Genomic DNA, 18,594 nt, shown 5'->3' with positions numbered 1-18,594 from the left:
AGAAAATATAACATCAAACTCATAATGTCACTTATTGTTTATTAGGATGAAGCTGAAGCAAGTATTTAAGGTTTTAAAAACTGTGCAGATTCAAAGAAAAAGTTAACAATATTGCAGGCAGAATACAGATATGTTAAGGTACTAGAATATCTGAAGTTTGAAAATCACTTTCCCTCCAGTGGTTTCCATTATAATATATTTGTCTACTAATTACAGATCAGTCTCATAGGAGCATTTTCATTTCTCTTTCCTGATGAAAACCTTCAGGGGCTCACCACTACCTGCCAAATAGTCAGTCAAACTATTAGCCTGAGATCAATGTCTTCTAAACATCGCTTCACCCTTCTACTTTTCCTCTACCTCAAGGGTCTCCCAAACAATGCTCAAAATATGGTTGCATAAGATTTAATAGATGCTCTAGAAAAAGAAGATTTCATGGTCAAAAAAGTTAGGGAAAGTGCTACATACTATACCCCTCTGCAGTATATTCACAAGGAATTACACCACATTAAAGCCTTTGAGAAAATGTGAAGAAACCTGTTCATGTTTATCTATTTATTTGATCCTAGAACCCTTCTTTTGTGGAACCAATATTTGTGTTTCCCAGCTTATTTGGTCATCTTTGGCAGTAACCTTTCCTCATAGATTGTGCATTAATGTCTTGTGACTCTAGTGAACTACAGAGATTGGTTTGGAAAATGCTATTCTACATCCATGGCCCCTATAGCCCCCAAACATACCAGCCAAACTGAACCACCAGCAGTTAGTCATATACCCATTTCACTTAACACCCCTGAGCCTTTGCTAATTATTCACTCTACTTGGGATGCTTTCTCTTCTCTGCCCTTGTTCTCTGAAATCTTTTCAATCAAACTAGCTGAGTTACAGCAACAGAAAATGTTCACATTTCTGGGGTCTTACCACTACCTACTCTTCTAGCATTGCTTATAATAGGAATCCAATAAATATTTGTTGAATGAATAAATAAATGAATGACAATAAGGTGAAATTTTAAATAAGTTATCCATAGTAAATTATAGAATTGGAGTTTGAAGTATCCACATGGGGAGTAGTGTTAATGGGGAGGGATCTCTGAAAGGCTGATACATATATATGGTTTTTTAAAACAGCTTTATTAATTGACATAAAAGTGCACAATCTGAAAAACACACATGAATATATATACACACATGAAACTACCACCACAATCAAGAAAATGAACATATCCATCACCCCCCAAAATATCCTCATGCCCCTTTGTAATCTCTCCATCCCACTCCTCCCCACATCTCCTCCTTGCCCCACCACTCCACCATCTCACGCCCTTCAGGTTGAGACAACCACTGATCTAGTCACTAAACACTGATGTTCATTTCCTAGAATTTTATATAAATAGACTCATACGGTATGTACTCTCTTTGGTCTGGCTTCTTGGACTTAGCATAACTTTTTTTTTTTTTTTTTTTTTTTTTGCGGTACGCGGGCCTCTCACTGTTGTGGCCTCTCCCATCGCGGAGCACAGGCTCCAGACGCGCAGGCTCAGTGGCCATGGCTCACGGGCCCAGCCGCTCCGCTGCATGTGGGATCTTCCCAGACCGGGGCACGAACCCACGTTGCCTGCATCGGCAGGCGGACTCTCAACCACTGCGCCACCAGGGAAGCCCAGCATAACTATTTTGAGATTCATTCATGTTGTAGCATATCTGTTCCTTTATATTGCTGAGTAATATTTCATTATATAGCTATACCAGTTTGTTTATCCATTTAACTATTGATGGACATTTGGGTTGTTTCTAGTTTTGGGCTATTAGAAAATTCCTATGAACATTTGTACATAAGTCTTTGTATGGATATATGCTTTCATTTCTTTTGTGTAAATTCCTAGGAGTGAAATGGACAGATCATAACTTACTAAGAAACTGCCAAGCTGTTTACCATAGTGGTTGCACCATTTTACATTCCTACCAACACGTATGAGAGTTCTAGTTGTTCCACCTCCACACCAGCACTTAATACAGACTTTTAAATTTTAGTTATTTTAATTGTTATGAGTAGTATCTCACTGCATTTCCCTTATGACTAGTGATGTTGAGCATCTTTTCATGTGCCTATTTGTTACTGATATATCTTCTTTGATGAAATATGTGTTAAAATATTTTGCCTATTTTATAGTGAGCTGTTTGTTTTATTATTGAGTTTTGAGAATTCTTTATATATTCAAGATATAAGTCCTTTATTAGAAACATATTTTGTAAATATTTTCTCCCAGCCCATGACTTGTCTTTTTATCCTCTTCACAGTTTCTATGAAGAGCAGACATTTTTAATTTTTGAAGTCCAATTTGTCATTTTATTCTTTTTATGAATTTTTGTGTGTCATATATATGTAATCTTTGTCTAGTCCAAGGTCACAAAGATTTTCTTATAGAGGTCTATGTTTCATTTTGAGTTAATTCTTGTACATGCTGTGAGGTATAGATCAAAGATTTTTATTTTGTTTTGATTTTACACGTGAACATCCAGTTGTTATAGCACCATTTGTTGAACAGACTATGAATTGCCTTTGCAGCTTTGTCAACAATCAATTGTTTATGTATGCAGGCATCCATTTTTGGACTCTCCATTCTGTTCCATTCATCTATTTGTCTATCTTGACAGCAATACCAAACTGCCTTGGTTACTATAGCTTTATAATAAATCTTGATAAAAAGTTGTGTTTGTCCTCTGACTTTGTTCTTTTACAAAGTTGTTTTGGGTGTTCTAGGTCCTTTGAATTTTCATATGAACTTTAGAAATAGTTTGTTGATTTCTATTTAAAAAAAGAAATGCAAGGACTTGGATTGGGAAGGCTTTCAATCTATAGATCAACTTGTGGAGAATTGACATCTTAATAATATTGAGTGTTCCAACCCATGGACATGGTAAATGTTTAAGTCTTCTTTAATTTCTCCCAGCTATGTTTTGAAGTTTTAACTGTGCAAGTCATATTCATCTTTAAATAAATAATGCAGCTTTATTACTTATTTCATATTTTGATGCTATTGCATGTAGTATTGTATTTTCATTTCAATTTGCTAATGTATAGAAATATAATTTTTGTATAGTGCTCTTATATTCTATAACCTTGTTCAACTCACTTATTCTAGGAGATTTTCTTCATATTCCATCAGATTTTCTACACAGATGATAATAGAGGTATACTGTCTGTGACTTAAGACAGTTTTACTTTTTCCTTTCTGATTTGGTTGCCTTTTATTTCTTTTTCTTGATTGATTGCACTGGCTAGAACCTCCAGTACAATGTTAAATAGAAGTGTTGAGAGTGAACCTCCTTGTCCTTCCCTTAGGGGAAGAGCCTTCAGTTTTTCACTAATTTAGCTGTAGGTTTTTCACAGGTGCCCTTTATGAGGTTGAGGAAGTACAATTCTATTACTACTTTGTAAGGATTTTTTAAAATCAGAAATGGATATTAGATTTTGTCATGTTCTTTTTGTATGCTGATCAAGATGATTGTACAGTTTTTCTTTCTTAGTTTATTAATGTTATGAATTACATTGACTGCTTTTTGAATGTTAAACCAATCTTACGTTTCTGAGATAAACTCTACTTGGTCATGATGTATTTTCCTTTTTATTTATTACTGGGTTTAATTTGCTAAAATTTTACTTTAAATTTTTGCATCTATGTTCCTGAGGCATATTGATCTGAAATTTTCTTTTCTTGTAATATATGTGTCTTGTTTTGATATGAGGGTCTCATAGAATGAGTTAGGAAATATTCTCATTTTCAATTTTCTGAAAGAGGTTGTATGGAATTGGTATTATATCTTCCTTAAATATCTGGTAGAATTTACTATTGAAGCCATCTAGGCCTAGAGGTTTGTTGTTGTTTTTTTTGGCCTAGAGGTTTTTATTTGTTTCTTTTGTTTTTGTAAGGTTTTTAAAATACAAATTCAGTTTCTTTAATAGACATAGGGCTAGTCAGGTATATATTTTTTCTTCAGTGAGCTTTAGCATTTTGTGTCTTTAAAGGAATTTTTCCATTCATCTAAGTTGTCACATTTATTGGCATACATGTTCATAACATTCCCATATTAATCTTTTAACATTTGTAGAATCTGCAGTGATGGTATCTCTCTCATTCATGATGTTGGTGATTTGTGTCTTCTTTCCTTTTTTTCTGATTAGTCAGGTTAGAGATTTATCAGCATTATTGGTCTCAGAAAACCAGGTTTTGGTTTCATTGGTTTTTCTCCATTTTTCTACTTTAATTTGTGAATTTAGCTTTATTATTTATTTTATTCTTTTCTTATGCCTACTCTGAGTTTAATTTGCTCTTCCTTTTCTAGTCATTGAAGGTAAAGTTTAAGACCATGATTTTGAGATTTTTTTACTTTACTTTTCTAATACAGGCATTTAATGCTATAAATTTCCCCATAATGCCTGCTTTAGCAGCATTATCCAATTCTTGTATGTTGTCTTTTTATATTCATTCAGTTTAAACTACTTTCAAATATCCTTTTTGATGTCTTCTTTGACCCATGGAGCTTTTTTTTTTTTTTGGAAAAATGTTATTTAGTTTCTAAATATTTGGACATTTTCCAGATATCTTTCTGTTACTGATTTATAACTTAATCCCTTGTGGTCATAGAATGTACTTTGTATGACTTGAATCCTTATAAATTTACTGAAACTTGTTTCATGACCAAGGATAGAATCTGTCTTAGTTAATGCCCATATGCACTTGAAAAGAATGGATATTCTATGCTTTTTGGTAGAGTGTTATAGTAAATGCCAAATCAAGTTGGTTGATGATGTAGTTCAAGTCTTCGGTATCCTTTACTGATTTTCTGCCTACTTGGTGTACCAATTATTGACAACAAGGTATTTAAATCTCTGACTATAATTGAGGATTTGATCATTTCTCCTTGCAGTTTCATCAGTTTGGGGTCTTATATATTGAAACTGTTATTAGGTATATTAACACTTGGGATGGTTATGTCCTCTTGAATAATTGACCCTTTATCATAATGAAATGACCTTCCTTATGGTAATATTCTTTACTGTAAAATCTACTTTGATATTAATATAGATACTCCAGGTTTGTTTCTGACTAATTTTAGAATATTATTTTCCATTCTTTTACTTCTAATCTTAGTGTCTTTGAATTTCTTATAGGCAACATATTGTTGGGTTTTGCATTTTTATCCAATCTGTCAATGTCTTTCTCTTAATTGGGGTGTTTAGATCATTTACATTTAATGTTGTTATTGTTATAGTTAGATTTAAGTCTATCACACCTTGCTATTTATTGGCTATTTGTCATAGCTGTTCTTTGTTCCCTTTCCCCTCTTTTTCTATTGGATTATTTTTATGACTATATTATTATCTCCTTTGTTGGCTTGTTACCTGTAAATCATTATTTTAATTTAATAGTTGCTGTAGTGTTTATACTATACATTTTTAACTTATCTCAGTCTACCTTCAAGTAATATTATACCATTACACATACAGTATAAGAACTTCACAGTTCTATCCACCCCTCTTAGCCTTTATACAACTTTGGTCATACATTTCACATATATATATATATATATATATATATATATATACACACATATATATATGTTATAAGCCCCATGGTATATTTTTTTGTTTAAATAGTTGATTATCTTTTTATTTTTATTTTTCATTAACATCTTTATTGGAGTATAATTGCTTTACAATGGTGTGTTAGTTTCTGCTTTATAACAAAGTGAATCAGCTATACATATAAATATATACCCATACCTCCTCCCTCTTGCGTCTCCCTCCCACACTCCCTATCCCACCGCTCTAGGTGGTCACAAAGCATCGAGCTGATATCCCTGTGCTATGCAGCTGTTTCCCACTAGCTATCTGTTTTACATTTGGTAGTGTATGTATGTCCATGCGACTTTATCACTTCGTCCCAGCTTACCCTTCACACTCCCCATGTACTCAAATCCATTCTCTACGTCTGTGTCTTTATTCCTGTCCTGCCCCAGGTTCTTCAGAACCACTATTTTTTTAAGATTCCATATATATGTGTTAGCATACGGTATTTCTTTTTCTCTTTCTGACTTACTTCACTCTGTATGACAGACTCTAGGTCCATCCACCTCACTACAAATAACTCAATTTCGTTTCTTTTTATGGCTGAGTAATATTCCATTGTATATATGTACCACATGTTCTTTATCCATTCATCTGTGGATGGACACTTAGGTTGCTTCCATGTCCTGGCTATTGTAAATAGAGCTGCAATGAACATTGTGGTACATGACTCTCTTTGAATTATAGTTTTCTGAGGGTATATGCCCAGTAGTGGGATTGCTGAGTCATATGGTAGTTCTACTTTTAGTGTTTTGAGGAACCTCCATACTGTTCTCCATAGTGACTGTATCAATTTACATTCCCACCAACAGTGCAAGAGGGTTCCCTTTACTCCACACCCTCTCCAGCATTTGTTGTTTGTAGATATTTTTGATGATGGCCATTCTGACTGGTGTGAGGTGATACCTCATTGTAGTTTTGATTTGCATTTCTCTAATGATTAGTGATGTTGAGCATCCTTTCATGTGTTTGTTGGCAATCTGTATATCTTCTTTGGAGAAATGTCGATTTAGATCTTCTGCCCATTTTTGGATTGGGTTGTTTAATTTTTTTATATTGAGCTGCATGAGCTATGTGTAAATTTTTGAGATTAATTTTTTGTCAGTTACTTCACTTGCAAATATTTTCTCCCATTCTGAGGGTTGTCTTTTCATCTCGTTTATGGTTTCCTTTGCTGTGCGAAGCTTTTAAGTTTCATTAGGTTCCATTTGTTTATTTTTGGTCTTATTTCCATTTCTCTAGGAGGTGGGTCAAAAAGGATCTTGCTGTGATTTATGTCATAGAGTATTCTGCCTATGTTTTCCTATAAGAGTTTTATAGTGTCTGGCCTTACATTTAGGTCTTTAACCAATTTTGACTTTATTTTTGTGTATGGTGTTAAGAATGGTTCTAATATCATTCTTTTGCACATAGCTGTCCAGTTTTTCCAGCACCACTTATTGAAGAGGCTCTCTCTTTTCTCCATGGTATATTCTTCCCTCCTTATCAAAAGAAAGGTGACCATATTTGTGTGGGTTTATCTCTGGGCTTTCTATCCTTTTCCATTGATGTATATTTCTGTTTTTGTGCCAATACCATACTGTCTTGATTACTGTAGCTTTGCAGTAGTCTGAAGTCCGGGAGTCTGATTCCTCCAGCTCCATTTTTCTTTCTCAAGATTGCTTTGGCTATTTGGGGTCTTTTGTGTTTCCATACAAATTGTGAAATTTTTTGTTCTAGTTCTGTGGAAAATGCCATTGGTAGTTTGATAGGGATTGAATTGAATCTGTAGATTGCTTTGGGTAGTATAGTCATTTTCACAATGCTGATTCTTCCAATCCAAGAACACGGTATATGTCTCCATGTGTTTGTAACGTCTTTAATTTCTTTCATCAGTGTCTTATAGTTTTCTGTGTACAGGTCTTTTGTCTCCTTAGGTAGGTTTATTCCTAGGTATTTTATTCTTTTTGTTGCAACGTTAAATGGGAGATTTTCGTTAATTTCTCTTTCAGATTTTTCACCATTAGTGTATAAGGATGCAAGAGATTTCTGTGCATTAATTTTGTATCCTGCTACTTTACCAAATTCATTGATTACCTCTAGTAGTTTTCTGGTAGCATCTTTAGGATTCTCTATGTACAGTATCATGTCATCTGCAAACAGTGACAGCTTTACTTCTTTTCCGATTTGGATTCCTTTTACTTCTTTTTCTTCTCTGATTGCTGTGGCTAAAACTTCCAAAACTATGTTGAATAATAGTGGTGAGAGTGGACATCCTTGTCTTGTTCCTGATCTTAGTGGAAATGGTTTCAGTTTTTCACCATTGAGAACGATGTTGGCTTTGGGTTTCTCATATATGGCCTTTATTTTGTTGAGGTAAGTTCCCACTATGCCTACTTTCTAGAGGGTTTTTATCATAAATGGGTGTTGAATTTTGTCAAAGCTTTTCAGCATCTATTGAGATGATCATATGGTTTTTCTCCTTCAGTTTGTTAATATGATTCATCATATTGATTGATTTGCGTATATTGAAGAATCTTTGCATTGCTGGGATAAACCCCACTTGATCATGGTGTATGACCCTTTTAATGTGCTGTTGGATTCTGTTTGCTAGTATTTTGTTGAGGATTTTTGCATCTATGTTCATCAGTGATACTGGCCTGTAGTTTTCTTTCTTTGTGACATCTTTGTCTGGTTTTGGTATCAGGGTGATGGTGGCCTCATAGAATGAGTTTGGGAGTGTTCCGCCCTCTGCTATATTTTGGAAGAGATTGAGAAGGTTGGGTGTTAACCTTCCTCTAAATGTTTGATAGAATTCACCTGTGAAGCCATCTGGTCCTTGGCTTTTGTTCGTTGGAAGATTTTTAATCCCAGTCTCAATATCAGTGCTTGTGATTAGTCTGTGTATATTTTCTATTTCTTCCGGGTTCAGTCTTGGAAGGTTGTGCTTTTCTAAGAATTTGTCCATTTCTTCGTGGTTGTCCATTTTATTGGCATATAGTTGCTTGTAGTAATCTCTCATGATCCTTTGTATTTCTTCAGTGTCAGTTATTACTTCTCCTTTTTCATTTCTAATTCTATTGATTTGAGTCTCCTCCCTTTTTTTCTTGATGAGTCTGGCTAATGGTTTATCAATTTTGTTTATCTTCTCAAAGAACCAGCTTTTAGTTTTATTGATCTTTGCTATCATTTCCTTCATTTCTTTTTAATTTTATTTCTGATCTGATATTTATTATTTCTTTCCTCCTGCTAACTTTGGGGGTTTTTTGTTCTTCTTTCTCTAATTGCTTTAGGTGTAAGTTTAGGTTGTTTATTTGAGATGTTTCTTGTTTCTTGAGGTAGGATTGTATTGCTATAAACTTCCCTCTTAGAACTGCTTTTGCTGCATCCCATAGGTTTTGGGTCATCGTGTTTTCATTGTCATTTGCTTCTAGCTATTTTTTTATTTCCTCTTTGATTTCTTCAGTGATATCTTGGTTATTTAGTAGTGTGTTGTTTAGCCTCCATGTGTTTGTGTTTTTAACATATTTTTTCCTGTAATTTATATCTAGTCTCACAGCATTGTGGTTGGAAAAGATACATTTTCAATTTTCTTAAATTTACCAAGGCTTGATTTGTGACCCAAGATATGCTCTATCCTGGAGAATGTTCCATGAGCACTTGAGAAGAAAGTGTGTTCTGTTGTTTTTGGATGGAATGTCCTTTAAATATCAATTAAGTCCATCTTGTTTAATGTATCATTTAAAACTTGTGTTTCCTTATTTATTTTCATTTTGGATGATCTGTCCATTGGTGAAAGTGGGGTGTTAAAATCCCCTACTATGATTGTGTTACTGTCAATTTCCCCTTTTATGGCAATTAGCATTTGCCTTATGTATTGAGGTACTCCTATGTTGGGTGAATAAATATTTACAATTGTTATATCTTCTTCTTGGATTGATCCCTTGATCATTAGGTAGTGTCCTTCTTTGGCTCTTGTAATAGTCTTTATTTTAAAGTCTACTTTGTCTAACATGAGAATTGCTACTCCAACTTTCTTTTGATTTCCATTTGTATGGAATTTCTTTTTCCATCCCCTCACTTTCAGTCTATGTGTCCCTTGGTCTGAAGTGGGTCTCTTGCAGACAGCATATATATGGGTCTTTTTTTGTATCCATTCAGCCAATCTTGGTTGGAGCATTTAATCCATTTACATTTAAGGTAGTTATCGATATGTATGTTCCTATAACCATTTTCTTAATTGTTTTGGGTTTGTTATTGTAGGTCTTTTCCTTCTCTTCTGTTTCCTGCCTAGAGAAGTTCCTTTAGCATTTGTTGTAAAGCTGGTCTGGTAGTGCTGAATTCTCTTAGCTTTTGCTTGTCTGTAAAGGTTTTAATTTCTCCATCAAACCTGAATGAGATCCTTGCTGGGTAGAGTAATCTTGGTTGTAGGTTTTTCCCTTTCATCACTTTAAATATGTCCTGCCACTCCCTTCTGGCTTGCAGAGTTTCTGCTGAAAGATCAGCTGTTAACCTTATGGAGATTCCCTTGTATGTTATTTGTTGTTTTTCCCTTGCTGCTTTTAATATTTTTTCTTTGTGTTTAATTTTTGCTAGTTTGATTAATATGTGTCTTGGCGTGTTTCTTCTTGGATTTATCCTGTATGGGGCTCTCTGTGCTTCCTGGACATAATTGACTATTTCCTTTTCCATATTAAGGAAGTTTTCAACTATAATCTCTTCAAATATTTTCTCAGTCCTTTTCTTTTTCTCTTCTTCTTCTGGGACCCCTATAATTCGAATGTTGGTGCGTTTAATGTTGTCCCAGAGGTCTCTGAGAGTGTCCTCAGTTCTTTTCATTCTTTTTTCCTTTTTCTGCTCTGTGCTAGTTATTTCCACTATTTTATCTTCCAGGTCACTTATCCGTTCTTCTGCCTCAGTTATTCTGCTATTGGTTCCCTCTAGAGCATATTTATTTTCATTTATTGTGTTGTTCATCATTGTTTGTTTGCTCTTTAGTTATTCTAGGTCCTTGTTAAACATCTCTTGTATTTTCTCCATTTTGTTTCCAAGATTTTGGATCATCTTTGCTCTCATTGCTCTGAATTCTTTTTCAGGTAGACTGCCTATTTACTCTTCATTTGTTTGGTCTGGTGAGTTTTTACACTGCTCCTTCATCTGCTGTGTGTTTCTCTGTCTTCTCATTTTGCTTAACTTACTGTGTTTGGGGTCTCCTTCTCACAGGCTGCAGGTTCATAATTCCCATTGTTTTTGGTGTCTGCCCCCAGTGGCTAAGTTTGGTTCAGTGGGTTGTGTAGGCTTCCTGGTGGAGGGGACTGGTGCCTGTGTTCTGGTGGATGCGGCTGGATCTTGTATTTCTGGTGGGCAGGACCACGTCTGGTGGTGTGTTTTGGGGTGTCTGTGGCCTTATTATAATTTTAGGCAGCCTCTCTGCTAATGGGTGGGATTGTGTTCTTATCCTGCTAGTTGTTTGGCACAGGGTGTCCAGCACTGTAGCTTGCTGGTTGTTGAGTGGAGCTGGGTCTTAGCGTTGAGATGGAGATCCATGAGAGAGCTTTTGCCATTTGATATTATGTGGAACCAGGAGGTCTCTGGTGGACCAGTGCCCTGAACTCAGCTCTCCCAGCTTAGAGGCTCAGGCCTGACACCCCGCTGGAGCACCAAGACCCTGTCAGCCACAAGTCTCAGAAGAAAAGGGAGGAAAAAAGAAAGAAAGAGAGAGAGAGAGGAAGGAAGGATGGAAGGAAGGACAGAAAGTTATTAAAATAATTTTTTTTAATTATTAAAAATTTTAAAAAAGGAAGAAAGAAAGAAGAGAGCAACCAAACCAAAAAGCAAATCCACCAATGATAACAAGCACTAAAAACTATACTCAAAAAACAAACCAAACAAAAAAGAACCAGACAGACAGAACTGTAGGACAAATGGTGAAAGCAAAGCTATACAAACAAAATCACACAAAGAAGCATACACATACACACTCACAAAAAGAGAAAAATGAAGAAAATATATATATATATATAAAAGAAAGAGAGCAATCAAATCAATAAACAAATCTACTAATGATAATAAACTCTAAATACTAAACTACAATAAACATAAAACCAGAAACAAATTAGATGCAGAAAGCAAACCCCAAGTCTACAGTTGCTCCCAAAGTCCACTGCCTCAAGTTTGGGATGATTCCTTGTCTATTCAGGTATTCCACAGATGCAGGCTACATCAAGTTGATTGTGGAGATTTACTCCACTGCTCCTGAGGCTGCTGGGAGAAATTTCCCTTTCTCTTCTTTGTTCACACAGCTCCTGGGGTTCACCTTTGGATTTGGCCCCACCTCTGCGTGTAGGTCGCCTGAGGGCCTCTCTTCTTCCCCCAGATAGGATGGGGTTAAAGGAGCAGCTGATTAGGGGACTCTGGCTCACTAGGCCTGGGGGAGGGAGGTGTACGGAATGTGGGGCGAGCCTGTGGTGGCAGAGACCAGCGTGACTTTGCAACAGCCTGAGGCATGTTGTGTGTTCTCCCAGGGAAGTTGTCCCTGGATCACGGGACACTGGCAGTGGCGGGCTGCACAGGCTCTGGGGAGGGGAGGTGTGGTTAGTGACCTGTGCTTGCACACAGGCTTCTTGGTGGCTACAGCAGCAGCCTTAGCTTCTCATGCCAGTCTCTGATGTCCACACTGATAGCCGCAGCTCGCACCCATCTCTGGAGCTCACTTAGGCGGTGCTCTGAATCCCTTCTCCTCGCGCACCCCAAAACAATGGTCTCTTGCCTCTTAGGCAGGTCCAGACTTTTTCCTGGACTCCCTCCCGGCTAGCTGTGGCACACTAGCCCCCCTTCAGGCTGTGTTCATGCAGCCAACCCCCGTCCTCTCCCTGGGATCTGACCTCCAAAGCCAGAGCCTCAGCTCCAAGCCCCCACCAGCACTGGCGGGTGAGCAGACAAGCCTCTCGGGCTGGTGAGTGCTGGTCCACACCAATCCTCTGGGCGGGAATCTCTCCGCTTTGCCCTCTGCACCCCGGTTGCTGCGCTCTCCTTCATGGCTCCAAAGCTTTCCCCCCACACCCCGCGTCTCTACCAGTGAAGGGGCTTCCTAGTGTGTGGAAACTCTTCTTCCTTCACAGCTCCCTCCCAGAGGTGCAGGTCCCATCCCTATTCTTTTGTCTCTGTTTTCTCTTTCTTCTTTTGCCTTACTCAGGTACGTGGGAATTTTCTTGCCTTTTGGGAAGTCCGGGGTCTTCTGTCAGCATTCAGTAGGTGTTCTCTAAGAGTTGTTCCACATGTAGATGTATTTCTGATGTATTTGTGGGGAGGAAGGATGATCTCCATGTCTTACTCCTCTGCCCAATTATCTTTTAAAGAGATTTAAATAATATGAAAATATATTAAATATGAAAATATATGAAATAATATGAAAATATGTCTTACATATTTGCCCATGTAAGTATCTTTTTCATTGTTCTTAATTCCTTTGTGTAGATCTATGTTTCCATTTGTTATCATTTTTCTTCCTTTTGAAAGACTTCACTTAATATTTCTTGGGAACATTGGGGTGCAAATCTGCTGGTGATGACTTTTTTTTAATTAATTAATTTATTTATTTATTTTGACTGCATTGGGCCTTTGTTGCTGTGGGTGGGCTTTCTCTAGTTGCGGCTAGTGGGGGCTACTCTTCGTTGCAGTGTGTGGGCTTCTCATTGCAGTGGCTTCTCTTGGTGTGGAGCACAGGCTCTCTGCACGCAGGCTTCAGTAGTTGTGGCACGCAGGCTCAGTAGTTGTGGCTCATGGGCTCTAGAGCACAGGCTCAGTAGTTGTGGCACATGGGCTTAGTTGCTCTGCAGCATGTGGGATCTTCCTGGACCAGGGCTTGAACCTGTGTCCCCTGCATTGGCAGGAGGATTCTTAACCACTGCGCCACCAGGGAAGTCCCGCTGGTGATGATTTCTTTCAGATTTTGATCTTGAAAGATATTTTCACTGGTATGGAATTCTAGCTTGACAATTTTTTTTCGGTCCATACTTTAAATATGGTTCTTCACTGTCTTCTCATGTGCTTTATTTCCTCCCAGAAACCTGCTATCATCATCTTTTTTTTTAATACTAATATGTCTGTTTTTCTGACTACTTTTAATATTTTCTCTTTATCATGGTTTTGAGCAATTTGGTTATGATGTATCTTGATGTAGTTTCCTTTATGCTTCTTGTGTTTAGTTTTCATTTAGCTTCTTGAATCTCTGGGTTTTTACTTTTCCTCAAATTTGGAAAAATTTTGACCGTTATTTCTTCAAACACTTTTTTTTGTCCCCACTACAATCTTCTTTCCTTTAGGGACTCAAATTATGTATATATTAGGCAATTTGAAGTTGTTTCACAGCTCACTGATTTTTTAAAAGATTGTTTCTATTGCTGTGTCTGCAAGTTCATGCATCTTTTCATCTGGAATATCTAATCTCTCATTAATCTGTCTAGTGTATTTTTCATCTCACGTATAATTTTCTTATCTAGAAGTCCATTTTGGGTCTTTTTATAGTCTGTGTCTCTAGTTAACTTCTTAAACATATGGAATACAATTATAATAACCTTTAATATTCTTCTCTGCTAACTTAATATCTGGGTCAGTTCTGGGTCAGTTTTGACTGATTATTCTTCTCATTATGGGCCATGTTTTCTTGCCTATTTACATGCCTGGTGATCTTTCTTTGGACGTCAGATTATATGAATTTTACCTTGTTTAATGCTGGCTATTTTTGCATTCCTATGAACATCCTTGAGTTTTGTCCTCTGATACAGTTAAGTTACTTGGAAACAGTTTTATCCTTTTAGGTCTTACTTTCATGGTTTGTTAAGTGGATCTAAGCAGGGTTCACTCTAGGGCTAATCCCCATTACTGAGACAAAACCCTTGTGAATATTTTACCATGTACCTCATGAATTATGAGTTTTTCCAGTCTGGTCAGTGAGAACAGGCACCAGCCTTGGTGAGCACCAGACAGAGGAGTCTTTCTCCAGACTCAAGTAGTTTTCTTACACACATGCTGGTCAGTATTCTCTCCCCATACTTGAGGGGTGCTAATCTCTGGGGTCCTCTCTGTGCAGCTCTATCCTCTCTAGTAATCTGTCCTGTGAACTCCAGCCACCTTGGTCTCCCCAGATGCTCTACTCTATTTCCTCAACTCAGATAGTCCAACCTGCATGTTCTAGAAACTTTTTCAAAGCAATAACCTGGGGCAATCATGGGTCTCACTTTGTTTCTTTTTGCCATTTCTCAAGTCTGTTGTCCTGTCTCTTGAAAACCATTGTTTCATACCTTTTTTGCCTATGGGTTGTTTTTTGTTGTTGTTGTTTGTTAATTGGTTGGTGACTTCGGGCAAGAGGATAAATCTCATCCCTATTACTCCACCTTGTCTGGAAGTGAAAGTTTAACATGTCATTTTTTCCTGTTTTCAAGGTCACGGGATTCAACAGATCTAATCTGAGCTCTTTGAGAACTGTTTAGGCTCAGCTGATTCCTACTGATATGTATACATATACATATATACCATATATAATATATAGATACATATATATAATATATAAAATATATCAGTATGTGTGTATACACATATACACATACATATATATACATATGATATAGAGTGAGAACAAAGAATGTTTGGTCTAGTTAAAACTTGAAATCAGTCTGAAAGAAGTTAGTACTAGCCACTAGGATCTTTTTGGTTAGAATGCTACTTATTTCAAAGAAGTCATGAGTATAGTGTTGAAAGTTTCTTAGATTCTAGTCTCAATTTCTAGAAAAAAATGTGTATTTCTAAAAGTAACTATAGAAATTATGATTAACACCTTCGTTTCCTTATTTAAAAATTAGAGGATAATGTATATAAAAATATGCAAGAATCAGAGGAAACTCACATATCCAACCACCTGGATGAAATTGTTGCTGCCGTCAGCATAACACCTAGAAAAATGCTCCAAAACAAGCAGCCTCAGACAGCACTGTTTCAGCCTCCTCGCGAGAAACTCCACCTCTGTGAAGAGAAAGCAAAGTCCTATTCTAGCAGTCATGAGGTAAGGAGCCTTTCTTTTTATACCTGTACTCTGGTAATTGAGAAGTAGGATACTTTAGGTTGCATTCCTACTCTCAGGAGTTTGGTACAAGAGAAAATATGACAGTGCCTTTTTCATAGTGTGAGTGGGTGTAGTACCTCAGGACTCCAAGCCCAGCACTTGGCACAGTCAACATTATGTTTGCTGAATGAGTGCACAAATGAAGAAACAAGTTTTCCCTGACCTCTGGCAAGTGTACAGTAGACTGACTGGTTGTGATTTGACCTACTACAGTCATTTTCCATCAATCAGTAAATATTTATTGAGCTCCTCCTGTGTGCCAGGTCTAGGCACTGGAATACAGGACAAAGCAGATGAAGTTTCTGCTCTCATGGAGCTTATATTTCTTAGGTTCCTAATCTTGTTCTCTGCATACTTCTTTCCCATCTCTCTTCAAAGTTTTGTTCATTTACTCATTCATTCAATGTGTATTTCTCTACCACCTCTTATGTGTCAGACCCTATTTGTCCATTTATTCACAAAAATTTACTGTATGCCTAATGTGTGCCAGGTGCTGTGCAAGTGCTGGGGGCACAGATGGGAAAGCTACAGCTTCTGCCTCAGAGGGATTCATGGTCTGGTTGGGGAGATAGATGGATAATGGTAATCAGCATAAGTTCTGTGACAAACACAAGCTTAGGTGGTATAGATGCAAAGCATGGGGAGTGAGGGGAGGAGGGATGGGCTGGAGTTGGAGGAGGGGCAGCACTTAAGGCATGCTTCTTGGGATGGGAGTTATTTGGACTGCACTGATAACAGTACTTAGGAGCTGGCCCCAGGTAGGAGAGAGGACAATAGTGTTCTGGGCAGAGGTGGCAGATGGGCAAGAGTTGTGGGTCTGAGGGTGCACAGGCTGCTTGGGGAACTATATGGAACTATCTGGGATGGAGGCTTTAGTTACACAGGGCAGCAAATGAGGTTGGATTTTGGACGGGAGCTGGGACCAGAAGGTGTTCAACACCCAGGAAAAGTTTAGATTTTCTTCTCAGGGTGCTGGAGACTGTCATAGGATTATAAGCAGAAGAGGGCCATGAGCAAGTCTGAGTGTCTGGAATGATCCCTCAGACCTCAGATAACTGGGTGGTGGAGGAAGAGAAGGGAGGTAAACTGGAGGAGGAGGGCCATTTTGCAGGATATTTGCAATAATCCTGGCAAGGGCCCGAAATATGGCAGAGTCACTAGAAATGCTGAGATCTTTTTTTTTTTTTATTTGAAGTGTAGTTGATTTACAATGTTGTATTAACTTCTGCTATACAGCAAAGTGATTCAGTTATTCATATATATACATTCTTTTTTTAATATTCTTTTCCATTATGGTTTATCATAGGATATTGATTATAGTTCTCTGTGTTATACAGTAGGACCTTGTTTTTTATATTATATATATTCTATATATATATAAATATATATACATTCTATACATATTAGTTTGCATCTGCTAATCCCAAACTCCCAGTCCATCCCTCCCCCAATCCCCTTCCCCTTGGCAACCACCTGTCTGTTCTCTATGTCTGTGATTCTGTTTCTGTTTCATAGATAGGTTCATTTGTGTCATATTTTAGAATCCACACATAAGTGATATCATATGGTATTTGTCTTTCTCTTTCTGACTTACTTCACTTAGTATGATAATCTCTAGTTGCAAAATGCTGAGATCTTTTGATAAGAATTTGGAAATATGAATCAATGAAACCTGGTAACTGGGGGGGACATAGGGGTTGGAGAGGCAAGAGTGAGCCAGAGAGGGGTGTGTGCAATTCCTGACTTAGGGCTCAGCCAGCCTGGGTGACCCAAGGCTTGTCAGAGCCCTTTGTTATTGTAATGAATACAGGAAGAAGAGCAGGATTATGGAGAGAAGGTGTGAATTCGGTTTTGAAGGTGTGCTTATTCATTATGCAGCAGATATTTATTTAGTACCTACTATGTGCCAGGCTGGGTGCTATGTCGGCCTCAGCTGGCAGCCTTTCTCAACCAGAGGTCTGCAAGAGAACTAAGCCTTAATGCCCTAAGGCATTTGGTGTATATATATACATATATATATACACACATATATATAAAATTATTAATTTGTATTGGAGTATGGCTGCTTTGCAATGTTTTGTTAGCCTCCACTGCACAACAAAATGAATCAGCCATACATGTACAGATATCCCCTCCCTTTTGGACTTCCCTCCCATTTAGGTTACCACAGTGCATTAGGTAGAGTTCCCTGTGCTATACAGTATGTTCCCATCAGTTGTCTATTTTGTACATAGTATCAATACTGTATATGTGTCAATCCCAGTCTCCCAATTCCTCCCACCCCATCCCTTTCCCCCTTGGTATCCATACATTTGTTTTCTACATTTCTGCCTCTATTTCTGCTTTGCAAATAAGATCATCTATACCATTTTTCTAGATTCCACATATATGTGTTATTATATGATATTTGCTTTTCTCTTTCTGACTTACTTCATTCTGTATGACACTCTCTAGGTCCATCCATGTATCTACAAATGACCCAATTTTATTCCTTTTTATGGCTGAGTAATATTCCATTGTATATATGTGCCACATCTTCTTTATCCATTTGCTGGATAAAGAAGATAGACATTTAGGTTGTTGATAGACATTTAGGTTGCTTCCATGTCCCGGCTATTGTAAATAGTGCTGCTATGAACATTGGGGTGCATGTGTTTTTTTGAATTATGGTTTTCTCTGGGTATATGCCCAGTAGTGGGATTGTTGGGTCATATGGTAGTTCTATTTTTAGTTTTTTAAGGAACCTGCATACTGTTTTCCATAGTGGCTGTATCAATTTACATTCCCACCAGCAGTGTATGAGGGTTCCCTTTTCTCCACACCCTCTCCAGCATTTATTGTTTGTAGGTTTTTTGATGATGGCC

At 37.4% G+C, this 18,594-nt stretch overlaps 1 protein-coding gene across 5 annotated transcripts in view; it reads left to right on the top strand.

Annotated features, from left to right (window-relative positions):
- Positions 1-18,594, top strand: part of TTC23 (tetratricopeptide repeat domain 23) — a 112,972-nt gene that overhangs the window by 18,242 nt on the left and 76,136 nt on the right. For 4 of the 5 annotated variants that reach the window (XM_029238869.1, XM_029238868.1, XM_029238871.1 and 1 more), the window contains one exon: positions 15,471-15,670. In XM_029238869.1, the coding sequence (XP_029094702.1) occupies positions 15,491-15,670 (180 nt within the window). In that variant the 5' untranslated portion in view covers positions 15,471-15,490. Of the gene's footprint in view, positions 1-12,533; positions 12,566-15,470; positions 15,671-18,594 lie in introns of those variants that run through there. The other variant, XM_029238870.1, reaches the window with a different exon arrangement.

The sequence above is a fragment of the Monodon monoceros genome, unplaced genomic scaffold (assembly GCF_005190385.1).
Source record: "Monodon monoceros isolate NGI ecotype Baffin Bay Population unplaced genomic scaffold, NGI_Narwhal_1 Super_Scaffold_21, whole genome shotgun sequence".
In the NCBI taxonomy this organism is placed as follows: domain Eukaryota; kingdom Metazoa; phylum Chordata; class Mammalia; order Artiodactyla; family Monodontidae; genus Monodon; species Monodon monoceros.
This window is presented reverse-complemented; position numbering and strand designations above follow the sequence as displayed.